The sequence below is a fragment of the Anopheles funestus genome, chromosome 2RL, assembly GCF_943734845.2.
Source record: "Anopheles funestus chromosome 2RL, idAnoFuneDA-416_04, whole genome shotgun sequence".
Taxonomy (NCBI): Eukaryota; Metazoa; Arthropoda; class Insecta; order Diptera; family Culicidae; genus Anopheles; species Anopheles funestus.
This window is the reverse complement of record NC_064598.1, coordinates 60,922,922-60,943,250: the sequence shown is the minus strand read 5'-3', so window position 1 is coordinate 60,943,250 and position 20,329 is coordinate 60,922,922. Positions and strand designations below refer to the sequence as shown.

General features: G+C 40.1%; 1 protein-coding gene across 12 annotated transcripts in view; it reads right to left on the bottom strand.

Annotated features, from left to right (window-relative positions):
* The window catches only part of LOC125761375 (tyrosine-protein phosphatase Lar), a 254,654-nt gene that overhangs the window by 126,025 nt on the left and 108,300 nt on the right, over nucleotides 1-20,329 (bottom strand). For 9 of the 12 annotated variants that reach the window (XM_049422438.1, XM_049422441.1, XM_049422439.1 and 6 more), the window contains one exon: nucleotides 16,221-16,531. In XM_049422438.1, the coding sequence (XP_049278395.1) occupies nucleotides 16,221-16,320 (100 nt within the window). In that variant the 5' untranslated portion in view covers nucleotides 16,321-16,531. Of the gene's footprint in view, nucleotides 1-16,220; nucleotides 16,532-16,673; nucleotides 18,857-20,329 lie in introns of all 12 variants that reach the window. The other 3 variants (XM_049422440.1, XM_049422444.1, XM_049422443.1) reach the window with 1 other exon arrangement.

The window sequence follows — 20,329 nt, the reverse complement described above, 5'->3', positions numbered from 1 at the left end:
CCAACGCAATCGCCGCTTTACAACGGTGAACTACAATGGGTAAAATATTTTCACACAAATTGTAGAAGCGTATGTAGCAATATGTTCTATTCAGTTTCTCCTATATGCTTCGCCGTTCCCTATTCCATCGACAGAACATCGTATGGGAAGAGTATAGCAAACAATCTCAATATCAGAACGCTGCACAAAACCAAGAAAACGGCCCATCACTCGTTCGGTGGAGGAAAAAATATTGATTGTGACAGTAATTCTATTCGATTTTTCATCCAATACTACGCGTCATATGGTGTAGCCAGTATGCTGCCGCATCGCCCGACGCTCCTTCGGGATGGAATCGGTGTTTGTAAAAAATGAGATCCTGGTCTATATCGTACCGCTGAACTTCTCCCCTACGAACACCGTTGTATTCGATAAATTTCACCAAACGTCAAACAAAGCCTTCGATTCTTCGATCCACGTTCGACAGGGCCGAGAGAATAACTAACAAAAAAGAAGATCCAAAAGATATATTCACTTTCGCCTCCTGGTGTCAGTATGTTGTGGGATAAGTTCCTACACTTGCCAGAATCAGCACCAGAGAGCCCCGACGAAGGCATACAATATTTGAAATTAACACCTTCCGGTGTCATGAAAAATTGTTTCAATAAATCAACCTAGATGTGCTGGATGTAGAAGGATCGGGAAGCAAATGACTCTCGGATCCGTATCGTTCTATTTTTTGATTTACTAAATTATATCACGGTTTCACAACTTTCTTTGCTACCTTCTCTGATTACTCTGATAGGGATGTTCACTAACGGCTGCAAGTATGTTTTCTTAAAGACTTTCGCAAACAATATACATATTTTACAATTTACACGAATTGGAAAATGGTTTAGTTTATAAAAAAATGCTTGCTTAAGGAGCCTCATTGCAATTATAAAACAGTGAAATATTGAAACAACGGTCAACGAAAGACATTTTTCATAATCGAAACCAGACACAAAAGGAACATTCTATCGAAATTATTGTTATTTATGAATCTTTTTCTATATCTTCTTGTTCGTTTTAGCAAATGGGAGCACACAAATGTCACCCTGTTATCCTGAAAAGTGCTCAAATGATACCACTTCATTTAAATTTATTGCCTAATCTTTTCTTTACCGGTCCTTTGCAATATATAAAATCACCGTATACGTCCATGTTCTAACTTCCCAGTATTTTTCCAACGCATAGTACCGATGAGCCTATTGGGAAGAATCAAAATAGGGTTCCCCCTTAGCGTTTAAGTGGTTCATCGTCTCGCTGTACGTGATGGGAACAAAAGAAATTACACTCAGTTTCTTCACCATTCCACTACAACCGGGTGTGTGAAGTAGTCCGAATAATTTTGACAATTTACCCGAAGGTTAACGAACGTTTCAGATTAATCAAGCGGAAATGTGTAGCCTACCTGTTACCCGGGGCTCTAGTCAAGCCACTAATACACAGCTTATCGTCTATCAATGACAGCAGCATACTAATAATGTTCGCTTTTGTTCGACATGATGGATCCACAAAAATGGCAATATCCTTTTTGCAGCCACTTACCCGAATGCCGGTGAACGGATAAGGGTATAGGAGAGAATTTCAGTGTTATCCCAATTCGAGTGAAAGGAAGCATGAGAGCTGAAAGCTGCCAGAGCACATTTCAGCACATCACGTTCCACAAGGAGATTATGATCGTCATGTGTAAAGCGTCCTGCTGCTCTACCCCAGCCCTTTTTTGGCTTGGTCTAGTGCTAATGCCATGGTATTGCAGTTTCGTAGTGGCACAAGCTTCCTGCTGCCTGTGCTTTTTGCAGGAAACATTCATCGTGTCGTGTGCCAATGAAATTTGAAGCATTTCTTTAGTGAAGTGGCTCGTATTATATCCTGTCCCCCAAACCATCCACCCACTTCCAGAAACCAAACGTCCTTCCCCAGGCGTCGATCACATTTACACGATTCTCGAACTCAAGAAAAGCAGAACTACTACAACGAATCACTACTTCTTCATCATCCACTCGATGATTGACAGATATCGAACCCGGAACTGGCACGAGAGCCGAACGTGCGTGCGGAAGTTACTGTCGTGGCGCATCCCTGGAGGTGTCAAAAGGACGAAGAAAATTCTTCACGGGATATTGATCCTGTTGCTGTGGCAAAATACTTACATCATTAGTTTGCTGCCGGATGAAGTCAACGATGGTGGATACTTGTACGATTATTATTACACACGCGAAGCGCATTGGGAGCAACACCACTTGAGAAACGTTGCTAGAGACGAGAGTACCTGATTGGACGGAGCATAGATAATTTTTCCGTTCCAACGAAACATGGATGATATTTGAAATTTATAGCTTTTTAGAGCAAAAATTGAAAAAACGGATATCCAAATACCAATCCCTTTAATTCTTCAATGAAAATCAAATCCTCTCCAAAGCTCAAAGAGCAAAGCATATAGAATTATGAGTTATTTATAAAAAATAGAACTAAGCATCACAAAATGCACGGATTTTGAGCATTTTAAAATATGCATTAAACTACCGAGATAAGTACTTCTTTTTTCACTTCATCAACCAAAAGTACGTCTCTAGGAAATCGTTTTCAAAAAAAGCATTTCTGTTTTGCCGAATTGACGATATCACAGGAAGGTACCTCTCAGCTAAAATGTACGGCCACAAGATCCGAAAAAACGATTCAATTAGTACCCATCGAAACGTGGGCTTGCTTTAAATGTACAAAAAATCGTCAAGTAGAGGCCTCGAAAATTTAACCCCTTTTTAAGCAGAAAAAGCCATAAAGAGCCGCTTGGGAATTTGAGATAAGAAATTAGAGCGATCATTCGCAACACTGCTGCCTTCCCGTGTCTGTAGTCGGGCGGGCGTTGAAGCTTTCTTTCCCTCACTGCTCAATTTGTCAAGCATGACACACAAACACAAATAGCACTGCGCAAACCCTTTCCACCAACACAAACCAACCGGCAGGCAACCGATTTCCGGCTATCCGGCAAGAGGAAACTGCTCTCGACTGTTCAGCAAAGAAAGTCATTTCTTATCCTTTTAGGTTTAATGTATCATGACTAATGATCCGAATTCGCAGGAAAACACGAATCCTTCGTTCGTTGATGGCGACCAGCTTACCGGATTTGGCTATGTACGGTCCAAAACTGACGTTAGAGCCATTGCCGTAGATTCGTCGTTGTCTTCTTTTCTTCGCTTCGATCTTTTAGAACGAATTAATAATTCAGTGCCGGAGGGATTCGAGAAAACTATTCTACCGATTTCTGTGCTTTGCACACCTCTTATACACCGCTGAGCGACTGTCTGCATGCAGAAATTGTCGCCCAAAATGTTAAAATAACTGAAGAAATTCCTTTACTGTATATGCGGACGACCGCGGAATTTTACCTTAGCTTAGCACGATTTGCTCCCATTCCAAGCATGAATGAGCGGCTTTTGGAGAAAACCTAGCGTTCAGACTGTGAAAAATGCATATTTCGCAGTCAAAATAAAGAATGCTATTTGCTCAGACTCCATTTATATGTGAACGAAGGCTTTTAACGCCCACGTAAGCCAGTGAGTGCTTTACTTAGGAGAATTTTTCGATGAACCTACGATCTATTGCGTAGCGACAAATCAAAGTCCATTTTGAAACATTTTTTAAATTATATACATGAAAGAAGCTAGTTCCAGAGCAGGATGAATGCATTCATCAAAATTGCTATCCATGTCATACACGTCCAAGATGCGTTGACATTTTAGACATTTCCGAACGAGAAAGATCAAAGCAAATCCCAACCAAGCACGGCTTCCGCAAAACTTTCGGAAAACTTTTGCTAGATGTTTCAAACGCCTGTACACTTCTGTTTCGAGGAATGTCCTGCAAAACTATCAAGCAGCACTAGGTGAGGCAAGTGCTTCCTATCAAACAACGGGCTAGCATAAAGGGCACCTCTTGGAAATGGACGTCTGGCAGAGTTTGAAAAGTTTCTCAAACGATTACACTTTCCGCAACGCTGCGAGCAAGGGATTCATTTCGTGACGAAACATCTGTCAAACACGAAATGTTGCGTAGTCTTTCGATTCAGTTCATTAAATAGAAGACGCCTTTGTCGTGTTTCGCTGCAAATACAGCAAAAGTTTCTGACAAACTTCTACGAACCATTATTGTGCACGTCAATCTAGCGTAGGCAAAGGAGCAGGCGAAGAGTGTGGTCTGAAGCGTAATTACATCCGGTGTAATGCTACAGCTTGGACTTTGGTATACACCGTCTTACAGCAATAAAAGCGTGTTATTCGTATTATTTGCTGTTATCGTCCTACCCCGCACCAAACTGTCGCCAAACCAATTAATAGTCCGTTCGTTGGTGCCCATATCAAATGTTGCTTTTGGTTTGCTACCAGATCATTTCATACACAGATGGACAGGCGTTGAGAAACAATTCATATTCGACTAATGATTATAATTTTACACCATTTGGACACTGTTGTTGGTGAGACGATACAGTCGCAAATATAAAGGTAACTCAAAATGTACACAAAGTATCGAACATTTACCAAAGTTCTGTTAAATTTTAATACCAAAAATTTATGCGTACACCTTAAAGAGCACTGTTGGACAGAGTTCAAACAACGTGGAGAAATACATTAATGTATCGACATAGATTGTGACAAAATATTCTTCAACAATGTAGCGGAAAATCGAAATCAACCAGCAAAAATCGAAATTAAAAAAAAAAAACAATATTAACTTTTCGATTAGAATGACTGTGCACATTACGCCGAACGTGTCGGTACAGGTGTTCAAGAAAAAAGGTTCTACAGGCAAACCTTTCCATCTAGTCTATTACAAAGCCTGACTAGACGCTATAAACCGTATAGCGCAAGCTTACTCGCAAGGCAGTGGTGTGTATGCTAATGTGCGTTTCAGCAACTGTAAGAGAAGTAGTCGCAAGTCACTGTATACTATGTACTTTACGGCACGGGTCCGATGTCACTATACTCCCAAACGGGGATTATAAATAGTAGGCCATCAATCAGTGCTGCGAGTATCGCTTCCCGCTCATTCATGTATTCCTTGACGGAACGGCCGCACACTGTTGAATTTGGCGGAAGTCCTTTGCTGAACTTGAAATTATGAAACTCCGTTTCCACAACTTTCCCCGTCTAATCCTTTGGGAGCGGCAACACATTTCTTTAATCAACAGCTATGACCAGTATCGTCCTATTCAATGACTGACGATTGTACGGTGACGGTGGTCACGGCACCGACAGCTAATTGTGATTGGAGTAACTAATGATATGCCATAACAGTAGTTATTATGCCATTTTTCATGTAACATCAAGACCATTAGCTCTACTTTTCGGGTTTATGCAAAGTTTTGAATACAAACAACCTTCTCACTATCAACTAGCACAACCATTTACAATATTAGATCGTGCGATACAGTGTATAATGTTTTGCACGAACGATACCACAATTTACATCTTTTACTGGAACGCTGTTCTATTAAATGAAGATTATTGTTAAATTGAGCTGAGAAGCTGCTGTTATGTAAGATTTTTCCTTAACACAATTCACAAGTAGTTATATTTCTTGTGTGTAGTTAAATGACTGATATGCTTATGGAAGAACTCCCGACATGGGAATGCTACAGTTTGTGAATCTTGTTATAAGAATACTGAAGCTGATCGGAACAGATATGATGTCGTACTTAATATGTTTTTTTGCTATGGAAGATACGCGTTAACAGTACCAGCTCGAATAGCTTTTCTGGTCGGAAGTCTATTGAAGAAGCCTAGAAAACCATTTTGCTAGGATACATGGTGTACAACTGGTGTTGTAGCGTTAAACATAAAGCTGATGCTTGATTAATTAGCTACAAATTGATTGATTGATGCCCACTTACAAGTATGTCCGATCAGCATGGCTCATCGTAAAGGTAAAAATTTAAAGTTACAAACTACTTGAGGTGACTTGTTTAGGTGATATATAGCAAATAAATTGCACATGAATTATAAGCGGTACAGTAATAGACACAAAATTAATCAACCGTTAACCCATGATGGTAACATCCCAATTCTGCATGCACGTTGGATCAAACAATGTTGCACGTTATTCTTCCGTCGCGGACATGGGATAAAATTTCATATTATTTATATTATTATCATGTCTCTTCAAGCTGTTCATAAGATATTCTTTCCAAGTCAAATATGCCAACCAATGCTTCGCCGTCTCGTCTTTGGGCGGATTTGCTCAAGCCTGGCTCGTTTGTCATGCCGAAAGGATAAATGTTTGAAGAGGGCAAACCCCACCACGGGTAGGTGGTTAAGAACTAGCGGATAAAAGCTACCGCACATTGACCAGATTTATTAGCAACGATCAGTTCCCGGCAAAAAAAATAAGAAGACAAAATGATGCTTGTCTGGGGTGTGCAGTAAAGGCAAACGTTGAGTATGTATTATAAAACGAACGATGATGATGCTGAAGAAGAACGATTCAGCTTTGAAGATTTTTGAAGAAGAGCACATTTGAGCGAACCATGTACTGTGAGCTTGTGTCCCACACAAAGCTAGACAACGGTAAGCCTTCAACCCTGCCCAACGCTTGTAGCACACTTTGCAGGGATGCTCTTTTTTGAATCTTGAGCAGGTTTCCCTTTTGCACAAGTTGTATAGGGTAACATTTCTGACAATGTATCCTGTTGGATCAACGTGCTGTACGGCTCCTGCCTAACCTTAACCGCCCCGCTGGCAAAAGCTTCACAAGCATCTGAGGCCACACCATCAGCGCCATGACTGTCAGAGGCAGTTACGGATTCTGGTCACGAGTTTGCGTCGGATGAAGGGAATACTTGTTTTCCGTTTCACAATTTTGCACCCAGCTCTCTCCCACGACCTCCAGCCAAACACAATCAGCAAACGGGAGGAACGATAAATTCAAATTATTAAAACCATTCAAAGAGGAGCAAAACCACCACATCCTTTCCAAGGACGCTTATACGAAAAATGATCGTACATTCAGCAAAATTACCAACAAATTTACAAGCCTATTCAAACTTTTCGCTGTGTTACTTATATATTCCAGATTGAAGGTTTTCTAAAAATAGAGGGAAGAAGTCTCCAAAAAAGAAGAATAAAGTTGTACGACGAATACATCAATACCCCTCAATTGCTAGAAAAGGGTCAAAAGCTCCAATTTAATTGCATTTCACAATATTTGACTGGAAGCTAAGTTTGAATTAGTATTCAAAAGCTTGAAGAATGTATTTTCTGTTCACTATGAATACGGTAGTAGTATGTTGAATTTTCTTAGAAAATCTAATCTCAAAATTAAATAAATAGAATAACAACAACAAAAATCTGCTTTAATCATACAATCAACGATACGTAGTTTACCATCTTTTGTGTATGGAATTACGTGTAGGTGTGTTTTGAAATAATTTCTAAATGCATCGAATTATGGCAATAACGTGAGCTTGCTTGCAGAAAAGTTTACGATACGTTCATTGCTTCCACTTACTTGTGCCCGGACGAACACCAAATTTATCGAAGTTCCATCGCAGCACCTATACGTGGCGGTTTGCAATTACGCTTACCATGTTGCGAACGCTGTACACAAACACCAATGGTAGCTGCATACGTTTCCGAAAACAACATGCCGTTGCTGGCATCCTTCCTCTGTGCAGAATGTTTCGTTTTGCGGTAAACCATGCAGCTACCTCCTATGCAACAACAATAAGGTGACTTACTCGGCTGGTCTCGCGCGTTGCACTGAATGCAATTCGATCTGAACCCAAAACAAAAGATTTGCAACCCATGTTGGCAAAAGCATTGCACTCCGGGATCATTTACCAATTTTCTCACGTACTTTCCATTTATCCACCAATGGAGCTCTAGCCTTTCATGGCAATATTTGGCGTTTCCGCTGTATACCGGGAAAACCAGCAAACCAGCAAGCGAATTACTATTCTCATGAGAAGAAACAGAGCCATGGCATCAATAGCTGGTTAAAACCTCAACACAAAAGGGTAGCCTACTACTGCAAAAGTCAATGATGTGCCTACCGATCAAGCTTTACGACGGAATCTGAAAAGCCATACTCGTACGTTGTGGTATAAAGGTAAAGCTGCAAGTAAATTCAACATTACCTTCATACGCACACCATTGATACAACACATTGTAAAGACAGTAACGACGGAACAAAAACAGTAAAGAAGCATTAACGGAATAAAAAAATAAGGTAACTTTTTTTCTTCTAAGAAATATAGCGGAAGTAGTTTATGCGCCATCTTGCTTCAATTTATACATAGTTGTTAGATAAATATCTCATGTGTAACCAAGTTTCACATACATAATAGTACGCAATAAATTTCATCTTTTCTGTTTTTCGTTTTATTTTTTTTCGATGGCTTTTCTTTCCCTAAACTTTTCTTCCATACTCAAACCCATTAGCGATACCGTTGTGTAACCATTGTGACTTCACAAATGGTGAGATATTTTATTTCGTCAAGAGCCACTAACTACAATTGTTTTATCGTTTCCGAGGCACTGAAACTTTTCACTTACCGCCAATCACGCTGATGGTGGTGTTTTTGTTTTGTGACGACGATGATGATGGTGATGATGTTGTCGAAAGCAACACCACAGGCCTCATTTTATGGAAACAAATTTGTTTGTAACGGAAAACCCTTCAAAACCAACGAGCACTTCCCAGTGCTGTACACTGTGCATGGCTGCTTCGCTTTGAGTCGCCCAATGTGTACACGTTGCGCGAAGGGAAAAACACTTCTGCCGTTGGTTATATCTACTTTCGCAATGAAGTGGTACATTTTATAAGAGACGTGATGTCGACGACGCTATCATGCTTCGTTAATATAATAGTTTATGGATTTCAAAAAGAAATAAAGCGAAAGAAGTTACTTCACAGTGCCGCGGAAAAAAACGCGAAAAATTGTGTATTTTATCTTTTTGATACTATAGTTTCATACAATTGAGTGTAGCAGAACACTGAAGGTTATTAAAATGTTGTTGGCGATCCGAAATGTTTCATTGCTTTTATTTTTTGTGAGAGACAAAAGATAAGAAATAGCTAATTATTCTAACCAATTAGTATCACCGATATTATTCATATCATATGTCAGTAAATAAACGAAACTATTGAATAGATTATCAATGGGATGGTTCCGGAATATCTCCATTTAAAAATCCCTTCTCATTATCACTTCGCTCAATTACTTCAAGATCCTTGAGGTTTAAAATCTCTATATTACAAAAAACAGCAAAAATATATAATCATGTTATTTACTGCCAACACCTACTCGCACATTAAAGCAAAGAGTGATAACATTTTACGTCATAAATTGTTAATTAAAAAAACTAGAGAATTGCTCGGAACTCAGAGACATATACTCAAGTCAGCTGCTTAATCATGCTCCCAAATGTAAAACTAAATAGCTTTCCTGTACCTTTAATTTAGAGTATTCAAACAGAATATTGTTGATTTTACATGCTAGCGAGAGTATTCGCTCAACCAACTAAAACATACAAACCAATAGCATTAAATAAGTACTGCTGAATGATATACTATTCATATTTGCGTTCAAACATGGGGTAGATGAAAACATTGTCTTTATGCATATGCAAACACATTTAGGTACACACAAACAAATAATGCCCCAGTCCGAATAGAGGTAGTTACTATGCACGTCCAATGTGTGTACAGTTTATCAACGAATGGGGAATGAAGCAGTTGCAAAGCTCGGTTCTGCTAGCAGGAAGATGCAATCCAAAGACAGATTTCAAGTGGAACTACGGGCAAACATTCAGTAACACACCACAATGATTGCTGCTTTTTTATTCCGCACAACCCTATACGCACAGTTTTGCAAAAGAATGTCATATGTAGCGCACCTGATAAGTAGAGAGTGCTGTAAGAGAAGATACTAATTTATTCACAAAGATCACTCGTTTATCTCTGAGTAACCATCGCTGACACAAGGCCGGAATAAATTCTTCCACCCTGTCAGTCTGCTCTTCTTGGTCACCAGATCTATCCACTGGTAACCTGGGTACGAGGCAGTTGGTGTAGCAAAAGAAAATGAAAACAAGCTTGGGTAGGGGAGGTGTGCATTTCTGCTTGATGTCACTACTTTCCACAGATCGACAAGCACTGTGTGCAGCGAAGGCGTTATCATTTCCTCCTCCTCAGAAGTGGGTCCTAGCACAGCGGTAATCGTCGCACACTCGACATGGTGGTTAGCATAGCGAATCGCGCGACTCACGCCACAGTATAAACAATCGTGCGGTAGGACAAAGCAGGACAAGGGTCGAGCAGAAAGTAAATTCACTTCGCTGCAATAGCTCTCATCCTTTAGTGACTTCGCGTTACCACACTAAATTATGTAACAGATTGCGACTTTGTATGTACCCGTATAACGGTCGATTCTCGTGGGTTGATGTTCACCTTCGCTATGAAGGTTTGAAAGGTACCACACCACGGTGATGAATCCGATGATGATGATGAAGGCAAAAGTCAACCGGGCACAAACACAAACTAGCCGGAACAAACCAAAACCGAGGCAAGCAAATCCTAACCAAAACCAACGGCGAGAATCTCGTGGAAATGCGAGAATTGTACAGCCTGCCTGAGCGGTATTTGACACGAGGATAAACTTGGTTTTTGCATCTCAATATACGAAGGCAGTCACTGTACCTCATCAGGCAGATGACTACCATTTTTGGGGGAAGAAGGACAAATCACACAAAATGTTGCCCACCATAAATAAACGAGTGGCATTCGGAGAAACAGAACAGAATCTACCCACAGCCTGGGAAACATTTACACACTCAGACACAAACACAGCTATTTGTTCCACGACATGTAACGTCACACTGTACCGTGATGCTGCTGGTGCCAAAGGATATGCAGCTGGAAAAGGGAATGCAGCACCACCATGAAAACTCACTCGGTTTCTTTTTGTTTTGCTGTTTCGATTTAAGACAAATCCGAAAGTGCACAGTCAGGCTCGTCAGCTGTATCTGAACCATTCTAAAACGGAAAAAGTGTGGACGAAAAAAAAAATCTCAATCCCGAAAAGTACATCCTCACACAAAGCGGAGCAAAAATCATCCTGTTCTACCCACCATGGAGCCAGTGGAAAAGCAGACTTCCTAATGAAGACGCTCGTCATGCTTGTCTTCAGTGAACGTTAGCAAGCAATTTTGACGGTATTTCGAAGCGTTAAAAAACACAAAACCAAGCCGTATACGACATGTCCCAGCTGGAATTGGGTATAGCAACAATGCGCGTTCATAAAGCTGTCAAACGAATTTAAAAAAAAAGCCTCCCAAAAACTAGACGAACCGTGTGCGAAAAAGGAACCAGAAGGAAGGAAGCAAAAATAAATTTGTCAAAAATGAATCATCACAAATGCGCGAACAACTTTTCTTATGAAGGTGGAAAAATTTATTTTATCTCGATTGTCATCCTGCCATCGACGAACACACCTGATGAGATATAGAATCGATAACAGAAAAGCATCAAATTTATTTATTTTTTATTATATAGTTCTTTATAGATCTCTCTTTCACCAACAAATATTCTGTGTAGTGTATTTAAAAAAGTCAACATTTTTTAAAAAATGCTACATTTTATGGCATTTTCTTTGAGCGTGAGATTTCACACTTATCTGGTAAAAAATTAAAATTTATCGTCATGGTCAAACGCTTATTTTCAAAGTTCAAATCATCATTTGCAAATCGATACTCAGAGTAAAAATACAGTTTAGCGATTGGCTTGAAATTTTCATCTACATACAATGTATTAATACTTGACTTAAGTTTCTGTTTTGTCCTTTACAATTTATTATACAGATAGAATATGAAAACTCAGTCAATAATAGACATTTTCCAAATATAGTTCCTAAAGTATTAATTGTAAGTATTATCATTCAGAATATAAACTTTTGGATTACGTTGAATTTTAAAGAAACGCTACTGGAAGCAACAAAATCGTCTATTTGCAGTACACTCCGTAAAGGAACTTAAAGATTGTTGTGTTAATATCATTTTTTACATTCGTTCCAATGTACATAATTTTCTTTTAAATGCTGCAATGGAAATTAATGTGCTTAGAAAAAAAACACGAAAATGATGTTTTTATTTTAGTTTTTGAGTGTATATCCCCCTTAGAAGAAGTAGACAGCAGCTAAGCACTAGACAAACAATAGTGGGCAAGCAGTTTACACCAGTTAAAAGAGATAATTCGCAATTCTCTACCAACGGTTCCGTTGCAGACAAATTTCCAAAAAACATAAAAAAATTCTATCAAGTACTCTTGTGATAGATACTTTACGACTTGGCGAACTAGTTTTAAAGACTTTTATTTCAATGGTTCACTGATTCATATTTCACTCGCCGACATTTTATTGCTTAGTTTACCTTCAAACCCGAGCAAAGCTATAAACTAAGCAACTGGCGAGCCCATTCTTCATTTCGCTTGCGGACGCAAGCCTGAGGTTCCCGCCATAAGCACTGGGTCACTGCAGCGTTGAATAAATTCCACCTACATTACGTACCCGACCGCTACGGTCGCTTCCATGTCTTTGCGCGGCTCCTGCCATTCATCATCGTTCCCGACCTCGACATCGTCGTCGTCGTCTTTAGGTAATTGCCGGGCACAATCTCGATCGAATTCCCGGGGGTCAACGGGAAACGGTCCGTTATGCTAACATATGCATGATGATTATGATGGGTTGGTGTAGTTGGTTGTTTGGAAATTTTTCACTTCCTTCCTACCTAGGGCCAGGGTAGAGTAACACATGCGAGTACGAAACTGCTTTGCAATTCGTCTTTTGGGCTGGGGTGGACAAAAAATGTGCTCAACCCATTCCGGACCCTTTTTTGTATTACGGTCAACAGTCCGGTGGTACTTCATCATCATGCAAAGTAAGCGCTTGTTGTGCCACCATTGCAAGAATGCCAACTTGTGGTCCCTTAATTCGCCGCAAATATACTACACCCGAAGCCAATGGTCACACAAGAGGAATCCTCAAAGACCCGGCCAACGTTGAAAAAGCCGAGACAGTACATTCCTTTCGCTGTGGCAGGTAGAACGTTCGACTATGGGCATCTTAAGGTTAAAATGGATGTGCCCCGTACAATTACACGGTCCGCTATGGTTACTTCAACGCTGTAACATAATTCCCAAAGCTCCAATCTACAAAATCTTTTACCTACGCTCGCTTCAATTCGACAAAAGACACCATATTGCCATAGCGTGAGCGTGAACGCTACCATTTTAACAAACAACATTGACTGTTTCAAAACAACAACCATCATTGCATCGACTCATAGGCTGATTTAGCAAGTAACAAACCAGTGCATTTTTCTGTACAGACACAGTGTTCTGCCAAAATATAGCTAACATGCATTTGAAACATAAATAGTCATGTCCAACTAACTGAAACTTTGCAAACTTTTGTAAATGTAGCTCAAGACAAATACTTGGGATTCCTGCAATAAAAATTATTTTCAATTTTATAAGTAAGAGAATGCATTGTCTAAAGCTTAATTAAAATAACACCAAATTGATGACAAGAATTAGTTCATAACAAATGTAAAATATATATGCCGAAATATATTTTTAAATCGGTAAAAAATAAACATTCGACCGCATTGTGAAACGAAAATAGCTAAAAAGAGCCATGAGTAATGAATTCTTCGACGAAAACCAACAAAAATTCCATGTCATCGTTACACACCACTAATTCTCCACTAACTATCACAATACTAACACTTAGCCAGTATGTTAATTTGAAATCGTAAACAATGCTTTTTTATTAATTTCTTCCGAGAGCTTGGTAATTGTTTTGAATTATAGCCTGGAAGGTCTTTATTTACAAGGCAAAGCCGCACGGTGCTCAAGGAGGACTCTTTTCAAGTTAGCATACCGGTCACAAGTAGTTTAAGAGTGCAGTATCGGGATAGTGTGGCGGCATAAGCTAGACGACCGACACAGGTTCAACTTTAGCGCATTTGAGTTGCTTACAGTACACGGCAATGATAGAGCGGCCGATCGTTTCCCTGTTGAAAAGTCTTCTGCCAGCAGATGTATATCTCTGTGTACCCGCATTTTCACGCTGGCTTCCTCGAACTTCTGTTTTACATCGCCTTCATACAGGCCAATGCGGAAAGTTGAATAGGATATTGATTACTTCGTACCCATCTTGATTAGGGTTGGTTGATGGTAGTATCCAGAACCAGAATAACCCACGCTGCGATGGCCCACGTTGGTAGAACTTCTGACTCAATGAACTAATCAATATTTTACTCCTTTCGAGGATGCCCACCGAGTGACATTTGCCCGCTAGCAATCGAAATGCAGCACGGAACGGAACGTAACAGGGCGGAACAAACACAGCCGATCGCAATCAACCCATCCCGGAAGGACACTCGGTGTACGGGATGGCGTACCGGGGGGCGGGGGTTTGAAAATGAGACCAATAATTTCTATTCTACAAAGCCAACGCTTTCTACCCGAAGCGAACCAAGGATGTGATGTGATAAAGAGCGAGAAACTGTCGAGATTGTTGGAAGGGTAGGGATCAGACGATGGCGTTTGCGGCCCATTCATTCCATCCGCTGCTAATTGTAATTGCTAATGCTATGTAAATCAATTTTCAACATTCACACATGCCCAGATATTCGACTGCGCTTTTTGTACGATGAGTTGCGGAAGAGAAAATCCACACACCGAACTCACATGTGCGCGTTCTACACTCTATTCTTCACAGTCGGCGCGGGAAGCTATCAATGATTTAACCGTTTGCATAAATATTTGAACAGCTACTGTCAATAGGAATTCATAAATAATATCCATCACGAACATCCATTTCCTCGCCTTCAACTCCACGTTTTGTCGAGCACTGCAGCGATCTGGCAGGAGAAGAGAAAATGGATGCAAAGTGACAACCAATCATCCAGCAGGTCCGGAGGCTGCAACACGGTAGGATCCAAAATAATGCCTCCCGTTACTGCAGTCCTCCACTGACGATTCGGATGCATTGTTTTGTAAGCGTTAAAAGTATTTTCAAATAGATGAAATTTTCATCGATGCTGTGATGCAACGAAATAGATTTGAACTGACACGAGGCCATGTTGCGATCAATGCTGCTACCGGGACTTTGTATGTGTGTGTGTGTACTCTGTTTCTGTTTATCCTCCATTTCGATGTTCGGTACCGCGGTAGTACCGGATATAAGTGACGTTATGGCGATACACATATAAATATGAATCGTTCGAAGCACATGCATCAAATGCACATATGAACAAATTCTGTCGATAGCCGCGTGCAGCTGTTACCACGTTTGTTTGTTTTTTTGCTTTTAATTTGTCTTTTTTTAGCGTTCCAAAGCAAGCAGAAAACTGCTGCCGCAGTATAATAAAATACACACAAGAGGTGGGCAACAATAAAAAAAATACAAAAAAAAAACAACCTCGACAACTATCATGCATTTCGGTTTGATTCTGCCATTTACCCGGATAAATAATTTAATACATGTTTTCTTTTCATCCACCACCATAACAAGGTCCCTTTTAGGGAATTTTCTTTCTTTTTTGTTCAACGAACTTGCACACACAGTCGGAAGCGACGATTGCGATGTGCGCAACGTTGAAGCGACATCTGGTAAAATATGAGTTCCAATGATATATATCCAATTAAACTGGATGTTGGCACTCGAAAGCAAAAGACGAGAACCTCACATGATGCGGTACAGGTGCGGAGGGAAAGTTCAGAGTTTAAAATTATTTATGAATAAAACGAGTGAAATGTTTCCAATTTTCTTTACTTATTTTGTTTGAATTTTAAATCCCGTTTGATAGCATTTGGCTACACTTTTCGAAAAAAAGAACAGGTTGGAGGATATTGAAAAAAAAATATTTTGCTGAATCATCGTGTACCAATTAACTTCTTAGCGTAATAACGTAATACGTAATACGTCATAAATTTGCTTATGTGCAAGTTTTCACAAAAACTAACTTTTTTTATATCGGAGAAGTCATCAATCTTTGCGTCGATTCACTACGTAGGATTTTAACACACAAAAAAATATATTCGAAGGATATTAATCTTCACGGGCCCAGAAATCTTTCTCCATTTTTCGATTGCGATTGTTTCGACGATATTATTTAACGAAAGAAAATGCTAATACTTACGTGATGCTACCACAATCTGCGGCACCTCAGCCAGTAGGAAAAGTGTGGCAACTATTGCCAACAGTAAGGCTGTGGTCGAATTGACCACCCACAGCCCCATTTCCGGTTGTGGAATATCTCTATAGTTTTCTCTCTTTCTTGGTTAATTGTTTCGCTGGGACGGTTGGTCAGCAATAATAGGAATTTACAATGCAGGCTAATATTCTGAAGCTAATATGATTTTTTTTTCCAATTTCTAATTATTTCTTATTGACAAGTAAAAATATGTTTTAAGAGTTTATTCTTTTTTTCTTTGCTTCATTAATATCAGCCTAAATATTGTTGCGAGAAAGAGAGAAAAAGAGAACCATAATGATTTAGGAAGATCGTTCGAATGAAACGTAGTGACGGTTGGGGTTCATGGAAATAAAGAAGAATATAAAACAATATTTAAGCTTACTGCTCATATGTTACCTTTGAACAGCGCATCAAGACCTTCGCAAAGTGTTTAAGAGACCTTATCGAGCGTTCAACGTGCTATTCCTGTTTTTCGGATATCAGTCTCAGGAACGTTAAGAAGTGTGAGATCATTCCTATACATTGCTCATTCCGTCTACGGATACTGTAAAATGTAGCCCTCGATTGGAGTAACGATTGGGGCTATGATTTTTTTGTTTATCTAAAAGATTGCCACATTCTATATTAACGCTAGGGAAAGGTTGCAGGACGAAGGATTTCAGTATGTCAAGGAGAATAAGGATCTATGATGAACGGGGTTCGACTTATCTGCTAATCTTACAAATTGAGCACAAACTTGCTAACAACAATTATTGCGTAACGGTTGACAATGATTCAATAACAACACTATTTTCTGTATGCCGTTGCCCACTCGTACGATTCGCACATTTTTTGCAAACGAACAAAATTACATTACAGCACCATTGATCACTGATTGAGAGCACTCAACTGATTTGTGATAGTATTCGCAACTTTTATTTTATTTCTCACTCATGCACTGATCACTGAACACACAAACAAATACTTCCTATTTTGGACGATCACTTTAGCCCGTTATTCACTTGCTCTTTGATTGCACTTGTACTCGACGATTAACCACTTTGACTTTCATTTCACGGCAACACAATGTGTTAAATCAATCGTGTTCTACTAGATAAGTAACAATTTTGTTTTCTCTTGCTGTAAAATGGTTTTCGTTGCCGACTGATTTTCATCAAAATGTTCAGCTTTCAAACTAGCAACACATTTACAATCACGGCACCATACTACGAACGTACGGTGTTCCACATACAACACATTTCGCCATAATGAAAAAAAAACCACACGAGGTGCGGGATACAGATTCACCTCGCGCTATGGGTTCGATGCAAAACTGGATGCTTCCTTGTCACTAAACACCGACCGAATAAAGCTGTATGGTGCGAGATACAGCGCATTTTTGATACACTCATTTTTCACCTTTCATCACACAAAGCCCCTTTTTCATATGCAGGGCGCCACCGAAAACAATAACCGTTCTTTAGCTCCATTTGCAGCTACCACATTTTGCTCTTTTACACCATTACACCAGGGGCTCCCGGTACGTGCAACAATTTGCCATATCCTTGTGTTTCATATTTCTTCGAATAGTATGGTAGCAGCATACCGTCCGCATTGAGTTGTACAGCGTACGGCCGCCATTACGCGGTCATTCATTCACCGCGTAGTGTTGTCTCATTTATTATTCATCTTTTCATTTATTTGCATCCTTTCGTAACACGGCCGATGTCTTCTGTTCCGCGTTAGCGGCTGTCGTGTGCTAATGCGTCACTGGGGATGAAAGGATGCGAAACCGTATGAACACTCTCAGCAGCAGGCATGATGTATGCAGCTTTCTTTTTTTTTAACTCCGCTGCACGTTGTTCACATGTGGGCAAAGTGCAATTTTAAGATGCACACTCCCACACGCAATTCAGCGAAAGTAGCGTAGCTGTGCGGATTCATGTGGTTCTGCTCTTTTAAAAACTACCAGAGAAGAAGAAAAAAACTGCTCACACACTGCGAACTCATCCTCACGCTAGTCATGATGGGATCACTTGCAGCGTATCGCGCACAGAGTCGTCAAGTTGCATACGTTGATACAAATGTTGAGTTCAGTCTGCTGTTACTATCAACATACCATATCATGTACAGTATCTTCCCGGCCTGGACGACGAGAAAAAATAAAACATAACGTTTTTCGTGTAAGCTCACTAATTACACTCGAATTTCACGTATCCTGGTACCGTACCTTCAACGTGCCGTGCGTTGTCAACGTTAACATACTTCAATAGCTGCGAAAGGAACGCAGTTTGCGACACGGTGTCATTTAGAGCATGATGTTTCTGGCATCGTTTCGCAATTCCCATCACTTTATCGAACCGGACCTTAGACGCAGTTTAGGATCGTGGCTGGCAATCACAACGTCGACCGGGATCGTCACCCGCAAACACTTTTCGCTCCAATACGCGCTGTAGCTGAAGATCATTTTCATGCCAGCAGCAGCGACAACATCGATTGGCGGTCATCTTCGTAACGGAACATTTTTGTTACACAGCAGATTTTTATTCCTTGCTTTTTTTTAGGATCCACTAGCACTCCACTTCATATTGCTTTGTTCACTAGAAGGTAATGAAAAAATGGATATCTTTATGATGTTGGAACCAGCAAAACCGCCGTGTTTGTCGTGTCATAGTTTGTGTTTCTTTTCTCGTACTCTTTCCCAACTTCATCATATCTGTAATATTGCCTAATGCCAACCGTTTCCTATTCTCCAGTTCATATTTGTAGCCAGACTATGGTAAAAAAGTTATTGAGAACGATAAATATCATTTCTCGATTTTCTCACTCTTAGTAGTAAGTGAGTAGCAGCGAAACAATAATTTTCCTTTACTTTAAATTCAAGTTGTTTTTTTACATAAAACTCCTTAAGTCATTTAAACAACTTCTTCCTTCAGCTTCCATATGCTTAATATGCTTCATTAGAAGCAAATTCGATTAGAGGGGTATGATTTACCCTGCTAAATCATAAGTTGAACCATAAATATCTGTAAATGCAACCGGAAGCCGATGCAATCGGTTTTATACCCTCCAAGGAAATCGGCAAGTATCTCGTTTCCGGGTGAGACAAACGACCAGCGAGCAAAAATCCGCCCTAATAGGTATCGTTGAAATTCTTGCCTTACCAGGCTTTATTGCCCATGCCATTTGTGTGGCGCCATCAAACCTCTCTTGAGGTTGTGTTTAGTTCGTAAATCCTTTGCTAAAAGACACCTAGACCAACAGTACACGACAAGCATCGTACAGTGCCGAGGCGCATGCATTCAACTGCACCGAACGGCCATGAACCATTTACAGCATAACTAGTGCACTATCCGTGTATACACTAGAGCTGACCGTTTCGTAACCGCACCTTACACGATTGGGTGCCTGTTATCCACCAGTGCTGAATCGTTGTTATTCTTTTTTTGTTCTGTGGTAGTTTTGATCACGAATTCCTTCGTATGACCAGAACGTACAGCAACATAAAGTGTAGCGCACAATTTTTCCACCGACCATAACAGTACACGAATCACGGTTTTCCACCGAAATTGGTAGTTTGGTTTGAATTTTTCTTCAGGGATAACGCTAATGCCGTCGAGAGATAGATGAGGGAGAAAAATCGGCCACCAATATCCTCACCATAATCCTTCAACTAACCTCCAAAATCTGTTACTGTTGGAGCGCATTTTCCGACCATCCCTTGGTAGCATAAGCCTTAAACATCGCGACAGCTTTGTTATCTGCTCGGGCAGCGATTCAATATCGACCACAGCCGCAAGCGAGGGATTCCTTGCGAATGTCTACACAAGACATGAAATCTTACCGTTACATCCACCATAGCACACCGTCGGCAAGTTGGTACCATGGGATGCTTTCAGGAAATGAACTGTAACTATGCAACCGTGAACCAAATTTATCTTTCATGAATGAGAAGAGATATTTGCTTTATGAGCATGATTACTCACGCATGAGTGGACAAATAATGAATAGTCTTACGGGCGAGTGATTGGTCACTACAAGAAGAAGAAGCAGAAGCAGCCAACGGGTTCCAT